At 30.5% G+C, this 15,101-nt stretch overlaps 1 protein-coding gene across 2 annotated transcripts in view; it reads right to left on the reverse strand.

Annotated features, from left to right (window-relative positions):
- LOC118191885 (kin of IRRE-like protein 3) overlaps positions 1-15,101 on the reverse strand; it is a 769,953-nt gene that overhangs the window by 11,754 nt on the left and 743,098 nt on the right. For both annotated transcript variants that reach the window (XM_085824875.1, XM_085824874.1), the window contains exons 11-12: positions 10,367-10,461; positions 2,803-2,942 (exon numbers count right to left, since the gene is read on the reverse strand). In XM_085824875.1, coding sequence (XP_085681001.1) covers positions 2,803-2,942; positions 10,367-10,461 — 235 coding nt within the window. The remainder of the gene's footprint in view (positions 1-2,802; positions 2,943-10,366; positions 10,462-15,101) is intronic.

The raw sequence follows: 15,101 nt of genomic DNA on the forward strand, positions 1-15,101 counted from the left end.
CTTTGCTAAGGAATTCATTGGGATATTCCAGAAAGGAATATATGTCTATTTTTTATTGAACATAACAAATATCAATTAAATTTTTCTTAAGATTCTGTATAGTATAAAGAAAACTATTTTTAAATTGGCTTCTAGCCCTAGGATATTTTATTGAAATTTACTTATTAAAGTGAATTACGCATACATTATTGAAATTTATGTATAATTTAATTCAAAATAATTAATTCAAATGTTTAAAACCAAAATAGATATTTTACTAGCTGAAATTTTATGAACGTCGAGACATAAAATATCAGTTTTTACTTTTAAAATATCCTCCAACTTCCAGTGATGATAACGTTTTTATAAAATTATGTATCTTATTTCGATAAATCTTATAACCTGAATTCCATGTCTAAAATGAGTGTAAAGAAATACATAATAAAAATGTTTACAGTCCCTGTATAAAATGTATGTGTTGCACTCGAATTCAACTTTTAAAAATTTATTTCAATGTATTTTAAGTGACTTTAATTCTTTTGTACAATAAACTGAGATAATAAATTAATAAACTTAGGTAATAAACTCAGATAAAGATATAATAAACAGTAAAACGAAATAAATAAAATAAAATAAAATTAATGAAAATTTTGAAAATATTTAACTTTCCAGACTTCTATATAAAGGATCTCTTATATTTTGATCATTAAGGTAAACTAACGGAAATATGAAACATTTCTGCAATCGTAACCTATTTGTGGATAAAGAATTAAAAGGAATTGACTTTTAATAACTTTTTCTTAAATCAGAAATTTTTTCTGTATTTTAATAAAACTATACATTTCTTTACAAATCACTTTACATCAGTCAAGCACTAAACCTGAATATTTTTAATGATTTCATCACAAAATAGCAGGATTTTTATAGCTAATAAGAAAAATGTACTAATTTTCTTATCTGTCAGGATTCCAGCAATATTTAATATGTCACATGCAATATATTACCCTTTTCCTTATTTAAATTCATGTCAAGTACAATGAATTCTGAAAAATAAATAAGTAAAACACGTATTAAATCGAAAAACGTGTACTGTAAGCCAATATTAATTTTAGGACAAGCAGTTTCACATGTCTCAGGAGTGAAATGACTTGAATAATGCAGCCATAAAAAGCGTTTCTTTTAATGTGACATTGTTTATGCGTTTTACTACTTGACACGTGGAAACGCTACATCTCTTTTATTATTAAGTGTTTTATTTCGAAAAAGAATAAAATATTACTTCATGCAAAACAATTTTATTTCTTTGAATATAACTTTCGTTTTTCTTTCCCTTAAAATATGTTATGTATAAATTATTTACCTTCCCTGAAGCTATGAATATAGCGAAAAATTTAATTTTATATCAAACAGAAATCCTACTCGCATTCCATATTCGTATCGCAAATCACTTTTAATCTTTTTAATAATGAAACTATGCCCTGAGACTTAGCAGAAGTTCAGATGATGAAAAAAGAAAGAACTGACAAACTTAAAGCAAAAAGGTAAGTATGACTAAAGTAATTTTGATTTTGAAAACAGGAAATATAAAATTGTGTTGGCTTCGAAAACGTCATCGGAGAGAATCATTCGAAAACTAGAAGTGGATAATCTTTTTTAGAACTGCACAGAAAGCTTTCTTGCAGATATTTTTTAACACTGTAGAATTCCGATATCTTATGCTTAAAACCGATCTTTAAATTTTACATTTTTTTACTAATAAGGTAATATCTTATAATGTACTGTAAATTTAGAAAAAACTGTCAAATAATTATCAAAATAATTAGAATTATTACTTATATTAACTAGCTTTTGAGATTAGAACAATGAACTGCTTGAGTAAATACTGACAAGTGAAACGTGGAAGCTGAAAATTAAATAATGAACGTAGTTGCAAATCCGTTAATGTCGATTGTAACAAATTTGTTTAATATCGAGAACATGGTTTCTGCTGCTGGTGTTTCAAATCACCCTCGCTCCAAAACAAATGCAAATAGAAATTGGTTTCTGTTGCCTTTGTTAAAAACTCACGAAATTTCTTGTAGCATTGCTTGCACAGTTTCCGGAACTCCCTCATCTTTAGGAGTGGCTATGAGATGTAAATTCCCAAAGTACTTTTTCTGATTCTGCGAAACATTGTGAAAATTAATAACAAATTACGCAACCAGAATCAATTTCATTCTGCTAGGATAGAAGAAAACTTATTACGTTTTCCAGCATACATCACAAAAACTAGTTGTCTTTCTTTGTTGATATGTTTATTCTGTTCTACATCCAGGCCTTTAATATCATGGTCAGAGTCACATCATCGTAATGCCCACTGCATAAATGCATCATCTGATCCTTCTGCTCTTCCTATCCACTTGAATGACAAATTTTGATTGAGATAGTGCCAAGAATGGTCACTGTCCTTGTGGCAAAATGTAACTGAGATACTATCGGAAACGGTCTCGCTGATAATGTATGTTGCAGTGAATAGGACTACTGCCTTTTTGAAAGTATTAATCATCACAGTTTTATTCAGCTGCTACCTCAATCAGTTTTCCAATATAATCCAGTAGATATTTCCAGCGCAGAAGTATACTGCACCAACGAACCGTCCAGACGGCATATGGGGTTAGAGGAGCTTACTACGATGCCGAAGGGCTCGAGTTCGAAACCTTTCATGAATGCGGACCACTCGCAATAATTTAAAATTTAAGTTAAATCGTTTCAACTGAAAAATTTGCTGAAACCAAAAAAAAAAAAAAAAAACTGTTCATTAAAAATGAACACATTAAATTTTACCTTCATTTTTACTTGCGATGTTAAGTATTCCTCTGAGGTTGCAGGAGGATTTATCCGGTTCCAATGAACAGTTTCACCTGCGTAACTAACAAATGACTCCTCTTCACCAGGTTTCATTTTTTCACTGAACACAACAACATCTAAAATAGAAGAATCATTTTTAATAAGAAGAAAATAAACGTACTGTTGTTTAAGTAGTCTCAAGTTGTTTAAGTAAGTTTATCAAAACAATCATTTAAAATGAACTCGTTAATAGCTCTTTCTCTTTAAACATCAGTACAGTACTTACGCTAATTAATAACGGTTCCAAATCATATGCCTAGCTAAAGAGATAAATTAATCAGCGTCCAATTAATTTTATTATCTGTGCACTACTTATAGTCTCACTCATCATACTAACTGAATGGAAATGATATCAAAAACTGTGAAGTATATAATATTATTCACGTTCAGTTTTATTTAGTGAAAAAAGGGTCATATATTGTAAACTCGTTTCGACCTTCAATGTTCAGTGCACTAGAAGTATCATTATGATAACATTTAATATTACAATCATTACGATAGACAACTTTTAATTAGAATTTCCCTCTAAATCTGGAACATAAAGGCAAAGCGTGTAGATTTTACTATTCAAAATAATGTTAAATTTCACTTTGTCAAAGAAACACTATTCAGAATTTAAAATTCAAAGTTCTCTCCGAATCATTTGAAATTTAGACGTCTTCAGACTTAATTTAAAATGCAAAATAAATTGTTAAATTGTTAACTTTTTGCATCAGTTACATTATTCCTTCATTTCGTTATAAATCAGACTACCTGAATTGTTAAATCTAGATCTGAAGACTTGTCAGGCGACTTAATCTTCCGCTGATGTAATGCGGAAACATACGCTTCTGTTAGTTCATCAGCCTGAAAATTTGCACAAACTGCGCATTATTAGAGCAATTTAAGGTACCAGCAAAATTAACAGAAAAAAAAATGCTAATTAAAATTTAAGTATCAAAATATGAGATAAAACAAGAGAATTTTTGCTGATTCCATAGAAAGATTCCAATTCTATAGGTTCTTTAATTATGTAGATTATTAGTGTTATAATAGTAAACATTTGCTATCTAAATTTGGACAAACGAAATTTGGGAAACGCCTGTTAATATCAGGCGCAAAACGTTTTCTTAAAGACACGTTCAGCTAATTTTAGCACTTTTTCCCACGCTTCTTGTTTTTAATTTCCATCGAAAGAGAACCCTGCAACGATTTACTGAAACGTTCTTTGCATTGACAAAACCAGGTTTGTACATTTTTTTTCTTTTCGTTTTTTATAATAAATAGACTTTTATTTCGTGCAGTGATTTAGGTAAACCCATGCTTCATCACAATGTATTTCGATTTATCTCCTGCTAATACGTTTTAAACAGGGTTCTACATATTCTGCGTTGAATCATATGCCTCAGCAGAATCGGGTAAACATTATGCTTCTTAAAGTTTTTAAGTTACAAATCTTGGTTAATTATTTTACTTATTGTTACTACAGATGTATTTAAAGACTTTAGAATTGATTTCTGCGACGACGGAGTTTTTCTTGTTGCCAACGGTTTAACATTAGAAACATTAGAAAACAGCATGTACCTTTTTTGAGTATTTGTTTGGAGTCTTTTTTGCGTGCATTGATAGTTTCCCTTTCTGATTAAACATGTTACTTGTTTGGCACTTAGAAAACTTAATACTATACATTTCACAGAGTTTTTTTAATTATGGAATAGGAATATTTCTCTTCAGAAACCGCAAAAACATATCCTCCAATCCCCAACTTATTTATGTGCGACGTTTTGAAAAAAGAATAAATTTTAAAGTACAAGACAATATTTCTCATGCCAAATAATAAAATGTTGCCATAAATGTTTATTCCATATCATTTGCTTTATTTTTTTTTCGAAATTATTCTAAAAATGTCAAACCATCGCCTTTATAATTTCTTATTTTAATTATTAATTTGACGTGAGAGAAACATTGCCAAATATATTGAGAATTTAAACCGATAGTTATATTACTTGGAAATTACATTGCGTATTAACATTGGGCAAAATTCAGCAAAAAAAAAAAAATCCATAGAAATATTATTTTAGGACTGTTTCGTCTTTTCTTTATGTCTGGCCTGTTCTGAACAACAGAGTTTATGAAATATTTTAATCAAGAACTGAATCATTGAAATCTCGATCTTCAGAGAAAATTACGCAATTAAGATAACAAAGCTTTTTATCCTTTACCTTTTTAAAAAAGTTTAATACTGCTAATCCCTAAAACATTTCCTTACATTTTGGAAATGAAATATTTTGCTTATATCAAATATAAATTGCTTCGCTGATAATATCCTTCCCGGTAATCGATTTGTCCAAAAAGAACTAAGTCTCATCTTTTCCACAACTATATTTACTTTAAAGTATTTTTAATATATTAGAAGCAATTAGTTCATTTGCTATTCTTACTATAATAGTTTCCCTTTATCAAACATATTGGCTTAAAACCTAACCAAATTAGCAAAAAATATAATAATTTATTATTATAGGAATTTCTGCAACATCTGCATCTGCAGTTTATGTGTCTTGGTTTATATCAGCTCATACAAAGATGTAAAATAATAAAACTTACTTAAGTATATTTGATTGTTTTTAGTGAAACATCAGAACACAACAAATAATATAGAGTAGATCGGGTAGCTGCCAACAGCTAGAACATTCAGTAACATGTGAATTGATTTTTTAATACCTCAAATTTTTATTAAAATAAATAGTTCATTCTTACTAATATAATAATTAATATTTACAAGAAAACATTTAAATAAATTTAAGATTAAAAATCGATTCAAATCAAGGAGTATAGCTTTTATATAAGAAAGTGTTTGACACATGAAACATGCCGTAAGATAATTAATTGTCATGTCAGTGAGTTAACCATTCATGATATATTGGAATGATAAACCTTACAAATATATTTATAAAAGCAATAATTTCCGTTTTTAGATTTATGTGTCAATCTTTAATGTTTCAGCTTTGTTAAAGTATGTAATAAAATGGAAAGGAAATAATAATAATGTATAAATTAGTTAAAAATTTCTGGCAACTGTGAGCGTTGTCATCAGGAGACCGCGCTTTGCGTTGCTGTTGTTCTAAAGATGTTGATTAACTTCAGTTAAGAACTCCAATTAAAGCATTCTATTTTTGCTCTGAGACACTTTTTTTTAACTCTAGAAACAATTTTCAAGCTTTTGATTTATGAACAGTGAAAAAGTTTACATGATTGTACATGATTGATTACCTTTTGAATGAACGGTCGCAGACATATGGTTCCAATTTAAGAATTTGCTCTAATAATGTATATTTTTAGATTAACCATATTTTGGTCACGTAACATATTTTAATAAAAACATACAAAATTTAATTTTTTTACAAGCCCCATAGAAATTATGTATCATTAAGGAACGTTTTGGAATGGCCAATATATTCGGAAAAAATTCATTTCATCATCAAAATTACCGAACATTCATTAACTAAAATATATGCATAATCTAAACAAATATTGCTAAAGGTGTTTGTGTATATTAACTTTACTAATGCAAATTTATGAACTGTAACTCCTGAACCAGAAAACATCATAATATATGCAAAGGTTTCAAACACCTATTTGTGAAAGTGCTATAGCTTGAAAATTTTGGTTTAGAAAACTCATATATTATATTACCAATAAAATCCACAGAGATTTTGTTCTTTTTTCAGATTAGTGAGCTTAATTTGACAGTTATTTTGACAATATGTTTACAAGATTAAATTTCATGCATTGCAGAACCTTTTTTCTCTCTTAAAACATCCTCAGTTGGATAAGGAAGAGTGTACTATTCATAACTTTCTTTGTGTTCAAAAATCAATTTAATTTCGTACACTTTTTCAGACTTACGTGATGAAACTGCTGTCATTTTAAACCTCCCTTATTTTGTTCGTTCTTTAATCTGAAACCATGGATGTGTGGTGTGGTGTATTTAATTATGGCAAAGCACACTAGGGCTATCTGCCTAAGAGGAGGGATGCCTTTCGTGGAGGACTTTCTAAGGGAAACTGGCTCGTATACACGTTACACATGGGGAAAACCACGAAAACGCCCATGCAGCCAGCCCGTTCGCGGGATTCGAACCTCGGACCGAACTACCAGTGTTCAGCGTCTTTACCGCTTGGCCGCTGGTGGGCCTAAAACCATGGAACCTACAAACAATTGTTTATGTGTTTGCAATGGAGTCCCTGCTTACATTTTTTATTAAAATAACACTACATGGTTGCATCCTAGTTGAGCTCTTATTATTATCATCATTATTATTACTCTTATTATTATTGCAACCGATTTATAATTAGAGACTGTATGTTTCCTATTTTCATGATGCAAAACATTTTAATACCGCTTCACCCTATTACCTTTTATAGATTCATGTTGGTAACATATTCATTACAGGATAAAGAAACAGTAACATACGAGAATGAACACAACAACTAATGAAGAGTAGTGTGTCTTTGATTTTATTATCCGACATAGGATTTATTCAACCGCGAGCCAAACCATTTAATGTGATTCAGTACTTCAGACCATGCATTTACCAAGCTTCTTTAGGAAGAAGTAAAATGCAATTATCACCATTTAGAGTGAAAGGACCACACTACAAATATTTCCAATTACATATTTACAAATATTTCCAATTACATATATTATAAGACGTATTTACGAAATGATTGAGAAAATGTCTCGAGCGATGAATTCGTCGCTCAACAGAAAGAAGCTATAATATCACCCCGCAGAAATAAACGTATCCACTCATCGAATTAAACAGCATGTTTAGCTTGACTTCATTGAAAATAATCGTGCTTGCATGGAAGTGTGACTCAAGTGTATATTTATCACGTGGATTTTGGAAAGAAATTAATGAACTACCACAATTCTAAACCAATAACTGGTTTTGAGGTTTTAACAAGACTCGGAATGTTAATTTATCTGGCAGCACAAGATGTAAGGATTTAAGTTACATTAAAAAGATTAGTTCGTCGCCTGTTAACATCAGTTTATGATGCAAATTCATATTATGAGTACTTAAACGAGTCAAACGGCTCAAAATAGAAAGTTATTATTATCACGTATAAGTCTTTTCTGGATTAGCTAGCTTCTTATGCATAATTAAGTATTATCAATCAGCAGTTAGTAATTTTATTAAAATTATTCTTTTTAAATAATAATTTTAGTAAAGTTACAAATTACTTCAGCCAATAATGTAAACTGCAAGATTTTTAGAAAACTAGGACCAGCAATGAATCCATTTTCCCCCTGGGATATATATTTACGTTTGATGCTTTAATTTTAAATGATAATTTTTAATTAATGCTTTATACTTTTCACGGATAATCTATAAATGGACATTTCACATGTTATCTAAGACATTGGTCTCAAATTCAAATTACTTGCGGCTAAATGCACAGTTTGAAAGAACTTGACAGGCCATAATTTATTTTTAATAAAATGAAAATTTTTATCAAACAAATTAACAACTACTTAAACTAAATTTTATTAATTTCCAAATTCAAAGCATTATCAAAGCACACATACATAATAACATTAACGCAAAGAAAAAGAAAATATATATATATATATATATCTTCGTTTCTATCTGAAATCTAAAGTTTAGTACTTGCAAAAAACATTTTTGGTTATACTTTGTAATTACAACATACTGACAGCCAAATATTAATACTGCAGGCTGATATTTATTACAAATAACACTGATATACTTAATTAATCATTAAACAACTTACTTTAATTAAAAGTAGACAAATTATGGAAACTTTCTAAGTTTTCAGAGAATACCTGAAAATAAATCAAGACAACGTAGTCTCTTTGGCTTATTTATTAAATTTTTTATCGACACATTCGAAAATAATACATATGCTTGTTCGCAAATAATTATGAATTTTGTATGCAAGTGCAAAAAATTTGTTTGCATAATGTTTTCATCAAGTCCTCATTCATTGTCTTCATCAAGGACTATAAATGCTCATCTCTCAATAGCGTCCTTGTCTTAATAAATTTCAAGTGTGAACGAAAGCTGTTCGCACATAAATGTGTTCTCAAATAAAACAGTTATTCTTAGTATACAAATTCGCAACTGAGCGTACTTTTGACAACATGAATAAAAATGAAACAAAACTGTGTTTTCAAAATTTTAAGAAGGTTTATATCATAGTGTAAGTGATTTAGTTCAATTTATATAGTTACTTGCTCCCTATTCCCATTAGTTTTTAATGGTAACACTTCAAATAACGGATGTCCTGACACTTATGTAACACCGTATCGGCAACAAATGCACAAGTGAAATGCCTTCGGGAACCGTATTAAATTATTTCTGGGACAGTAGTTTAAACAAGAATAATTGTTCTTAATATACAAAAAACAGCAATACGAATGTTTGTTTAACCTGCAGCCTGTCAATTTCAGAGCATTATTCTAAGATGTACAGGAACAAATGTCGTCTTTACAATAAACAGCAAGAAAATATTATTATGAAAGATTTGTTTAGCCTAATAAGACCGTAATTTTAATTAGACTTCTTGTGCTTTAATAACTTATAATTAAATATGGCGTATTGGATTTCATTTATATCATGACCTTTTTGAGTACTTTATCTTTCAAATTCCCATAATCAGTAAAATTATATACGCATTTTCATAATGGGCGTCTTTGCAACACGTTAATTTCAAGATTATCTCATAAATTCAAAGTTTAATAATTAAGGAGAGCGCTTTTGTTTATTTCGAAACTTTCAAAATAAGTGCTGACCAAATGCATGTCTTTTATTTAAAGGAAAAGATGTTTTATTGCACCAACTGCACAAATCTAGGAAACAATATTCACCGTTTCGATTATCTCTTACAGCCGTATGGTTTCTCTATAGGAAAAAACTACTTAAAAATGTATGTTAGTATATTATTCGGGGAGTTAGTCAGTTTTTTTTTTTCCTTTTCTCATGCACCACATAAAAACAGTTACTTTCTATGTAATTTAATTAGTTATAAATTTTATTTACAAAAATAAGAATGTTAGTGCAGTCACGTGCATTTGAAGTAAAATCTAAATCTAACGAAATGGAAACGTTGTGTAATACTTTGGTTGTAAGATAAATAAAATTTTTGATTTTTTAAATTCTCTTTTTGAAATTCCACCAGGATGCATTTTTCCTTTCTAAATTCCATATTAATACATTTTATAAAACATAAAAACTGTTTTACTTCAGAATAAATAAGATATTTCTTAAATAAATAATCGGTAAAGCAATGCAAAAAAAAAAAAAAAAAAAAAAAAAAGGGAAAAATTATCTTTTTTTTTTTTTTTTTTCTTTTTTTTTTAGATAAAAAGAATTATTTTTTTCTTTTCCTCCTAGATAAAAAGAATTATATTTTCATAAAAGTCATCGCGTAATTAACATCATAAATACGCTATAGTATTTACTAGAAGTACCTTTCTCTGTGATTCGAAGACATACCTGGAATATTTTCTCTAATTTTTTCTTCTTCTCTTCCAGAACATGTGCATCCTTCAGAGCAGTTATCGACGGACTTTTCAGAATTCTGAGCAGATCTATAGAATAATAATCACAAATTTATAAGGAAGTATTACAAACATATTAATTGGAAAATAAAAATGTCACGTGAAACATAATTTTTAATTTTTCTTTAAATTTCGTTAAATCGTAGACTAATAGATCTTAAAGAGTAAAACAGCCTGCAGATGCAAAACACTATAAAAGCAGAACACCAGAAATAAAGTTGACATGAAAATGTATGATATATATTTATAGCATAAAACAATTTCTTATGATTTAAGAGTTCCGGTTATTTTTTCTCTCCAGAAAGCTAACTCTGCTTACATTTTAAAATATGCGCCTTAAAATATACATATATTGTTACGAAATGTACATGCGCAATAAAATGGCTTCCCGCAAAGAAGTTTAGGGCTGCTATAAAATAGCAAAAAGGGCATGGTTGCCACATTTGGCGAGAAATCGCCCATTTGACTACACTTGGTGACAAAATGGACGATATACCATGGACGGTTGGAGAACCTTCTGGAACGAATTCTTACCGGTTTAGTCCAGAATGTTCTAGAACACAAGCCAAAAGCTATATAAAGCCTGCTGATCCGCAGTCAGTTAGTGTGCGTCTCTCATCGATTGTGTGTGTGCCTCGTCTAGCGAGCTGATAGTCAGTCATTGAGCGAGTGTCTCAAAGTCTAGCGCCGAGTGCATAGAGAGAGTCTTTTAGTGCATCGCAAATTAGTGTATCGTCAAGTTTTGTCTTAGACTGAGCTGAGTCGAGAGCTGTACTCTTGTGTATCGTCGAGTGCATCGTGTGGAGAGTCTCGAGAGTACGTGGAAATCCGAGAACAACCAAGCAGTGTTGGGAGCTGTACTCGGGTGCTTTGCAGTGAAGCTGTCTCCACCGCTATTGCTTGACAGTGTGAAGGCTGTGTCACTGATTGTTCCAACGTGTTTATAGTAGATCTCCGACGATTGTAAAAAGTGTTATTGGAGCTGTCCTGATTAACATTCGCTAAATAAATTGTGTTTCGATACTTCATCAAGTGTTGTCGTTATTCACTCCAAATCCACGAACCCTGTACGAACGTGAAAGGAGAAAATAACGCATTAATAGTATTCACATTTACATAAATGCTACATAAAAGAGTTGAATTAATACACTTAAATTCTGAAGGGTTATGTCAGAAGAACGTGGTGCTCTTGGCATGGGCTCCCAATGGATTTACTAGAAAATGTTGGTACACTTGGTAGTGTTATACTGAGTGCACCTTACGTCACACTTTGTTTTTTGTTAGTTGCCTGCAATATGTGGTATACATTCTTGCTCAACTTGTACGTCTGCCCTATGTCATGCAGGTAAAATTGACTACCTCCTTGGAAACCCGGAAACGTTCAACAAGTTTTCCATTGTCCGACTTCTGTCCTATTTTATACCTTCCTTGAAGTGGCGTCATCAGAAACCTATGGTCGTCCATTGCGGAGTTCGTCTCAGAGGTCCTAGTATGACATGTTCTGGGATTGATTCCTGGCGGTGCATTCATTTACAGCATCCTGCCCACATGCGAAGTATCACAGATGACTTAACCAAACTAATTTTAAAACCATGTATGAAACAACTGCGAATGATCTACATCGATGCCTTGATTTCCTTTCGACAGCAGACGAGTTATGACGGATGCACGTGCGCAACGCGCTTGCATTAGTTCAGATCAAAGGTTACACTAAACCCTCATCGTCTTTTCAGGGTATCACGCACTTCATTTCATCTCTGTAAGCGCTTCGTCAAATATGACCTCAAAATAGCAAAAAACATTGTTATTACCTTGCATTAAGATCAAAATTGTTTTTCTAAAATAATATTTTGCTTTTAGTTACGCACGAATGCAATCATTTAACTCTTCAATTTGTAAAACTCCTGTTTAAATAAAGGCCCACCAGCGGCCGAGCGGTAAAGTCACTGAACACTGGTAGTTCGGTCCAAGGTTCGAATCCCGCGAACGGGCTGGCTGCATGGGCATTTTCGTGGTTGTCCTCATGTGTAACGTGTATACCAGCCAGTTTCCCTTAGAAAATCCTCCACGAAGGCATCCCTCCCCTTAGGCAGATACCCTAGTGTGCTTTGCCATAATTAAATACACACACACACACCTGTTTAAATAAAACACTTTGATAAAGTTTAATTTCGCAGCAATAAAATATTTCGTGTTTTATTTCATGTAATAAACATAAGCATTCGCTATACTTAATTATAGGAAACAAGAAGCCATATAAATAGTTAGAGCTTTGTAATTTTTATAAAATTAATGCTTTAAATGCACAACCTGATAGCATGAATATATTCCCTATTTAAAGCCCTATTATATTTTTATAAACATATATAAATTTATATTTACATATATTTTTATTATCTGACGCAGATATAAATATATGTAAGCAAATATATATTTATATTATCTGTATCCTTATATCATCTGACGTAGATTTTGAATTAAAGATTTTGTGTCTTATTCAAAATCTATGCGAAACTGAGGTGAATTTGTTGAATCATTCTAAAATGATATTATATGGTTTCGATTTCTAAAATGTGATTTTTTTACACAAAATATTGTACTGCCTGATTTAGATTCCAATTTTCTTAATGAGTTTGTAATGTTTTTCCGAAGTTTTTAGCAGTTATATTTAGCTAGAGCTACTTTCCTATCTCTCCTAGTTTCAGCTTACAATTTTCCACTAGAATGTGGTTTTAGAATCGCGGTAAATGCAACTGAGGAAGAACGGTATTTACGTAAGTTGAAGTTCCACTGACTTCGTTAGAGAGCCAGAGATTTTGACTAGCGCGCGTTTGTAATTTGGCTACACGCTCTCTAAGCTCTTATTACGCTCGGCCGTGTTTCAGGCCCTCGATAGCATAGTCAGTTTATTATTAATATGATTTTTAATTATTATTAATTTGATATTTAAGGGCCAAGTACTTAGAATTTTGATAGCTTCAGCTATATCATTTTAGTTAAGCATTAGTTAAGTTTGATTTCTTAGTACTCTTGAGTTCAAGCCCAAGTAGTGTGTACTTTTATGTACGCTTTGAGATACGGACCTATTGTTAAATTCTTATTTTGAGAAATAAAAGGTAATTAACCTTTCTTGAGTTTACGTTTCTGTTTCTGAACTAAAGCGATTATTCGCTTACCAGTTCATGAAGTTCCTACACACCACACATAGCTGTTATATTAAGGTTGGAACCCCACAAATTCATGAAAATTTATTGCTATTCCTCAAAATTAATCACACGAAACAATATCTAATAGTCCGTATTAAAAATATTTATCTGATTCATTGTCTGCTTTATAACTCCATTTTGGTTATCTGTAATTTAAATTTTTTCCCACTTTATCAATTATATGTTTCAGTATTACTTGAAAAATAAATTTCAGTTGCAGCTACATAAAAATGTAGGAAATTCACAAAACTATTTATATTTACTATCGTGATAACTAGTAAATTCCTGCTAATTAACTTCACTATAAACAAACGTATTTTTACTAAACGTTCAGTAATATTCATTAGGTCTGTGCACTACTACTATTTACCTGTCAGAAAGCGATAATTATATTACAGAAAAGTGTCCTAAAAGTGTGCATTATTAAGTGATTTCTTCGTATGCAGACATTAAAATATAGTTTATTATATTTATCATTTTCTATGCTGAATTTAATCTTAGCTATATTAAAAAGTGATTTAGTAATATCCAGCAGCTCGTATTATGTTTGGTTAATAAGAAGTATGTAGAAAGTACGTAGAAAAAATCAGGTAAATACCGCATAAACGGACGATTATTCCATATGTCTGCAAGATTAAAATCAAAGAATATAATTTTAAATGGTTATGAAGGTTTTTCAAACCACAATTTAAGGAAAACTTACAAATCACTAAATTTTTAAAAACATTTATCGTAATGAACAAGCAAATAAAATCTTTCAAACCGGCAAATTGAAAAGTATGTCTTAGTTTATTACTTTATACTTTTAAAAGTATGCTTGAAAGTTATACAGCATTTAAAAGATTTAAAATATGTTTGTTTCCGAAGCAGCTTAAAGCAGAATCAAGAAAAATGATTAAGTGTATTTTAAAAATGAATGCATACATTATTTGCACTCAAAAGACTCGAATAAAATTGCGTAGAGCTACAGTAAATAATCTGAACAAGGCATTAAATGCTAGTTATGTAGAAATGATTTAAAAGGGATTTAAGGCTCTTTTTAAAACTAAATAAATAATTAAAGGAAGTTTCAGATGCCGAAAAAGATACAGCTTTTCGTTCCAAATCGTTGGCAGCATCGATCTGAAAGTATTTGCTGAGAAAGACACAGTATATTTTAAATCTTTCTGGTTTCTTCTTATCTCCTTTAAGAAAAGCTTTAGTTTAGTTGATTACCACCGATTCTTCTCATTTCGTTTTGGTTCATTTTTAGTCGAAAATGATTGCTTCTTTGTAGGTTTTGGTTTTTGAATTTCTAATATGTGTATCATTTATAAATTAATTAAGCTATGTAAACTACTCACTTTGAGTTGCATAAAGTTTGTGGTAATATGAAAAATGGTTATTATCCAAACTATTATTATTGCTTTGAATTGTTATAGAAGTTTTAATACTAACCTACCTATATACTGTAGGTGCCCCACC

Source organism: Stegodyphus dumicola, chromosome 10 (genome assembly GCF_044657685.1).
Source record: "Stegodyphus dumicola isolate Sdum_Otavi_A_Nest chromosome 10, ASM4465768v1".
In the NCBI taxonomy this organism is placed as follows: Eukaryota; Metazoa; Arthropoda; class Arachnida; order Araneae; family Eresidae; genus Stegodyphus; species Stegodyphus dumicola.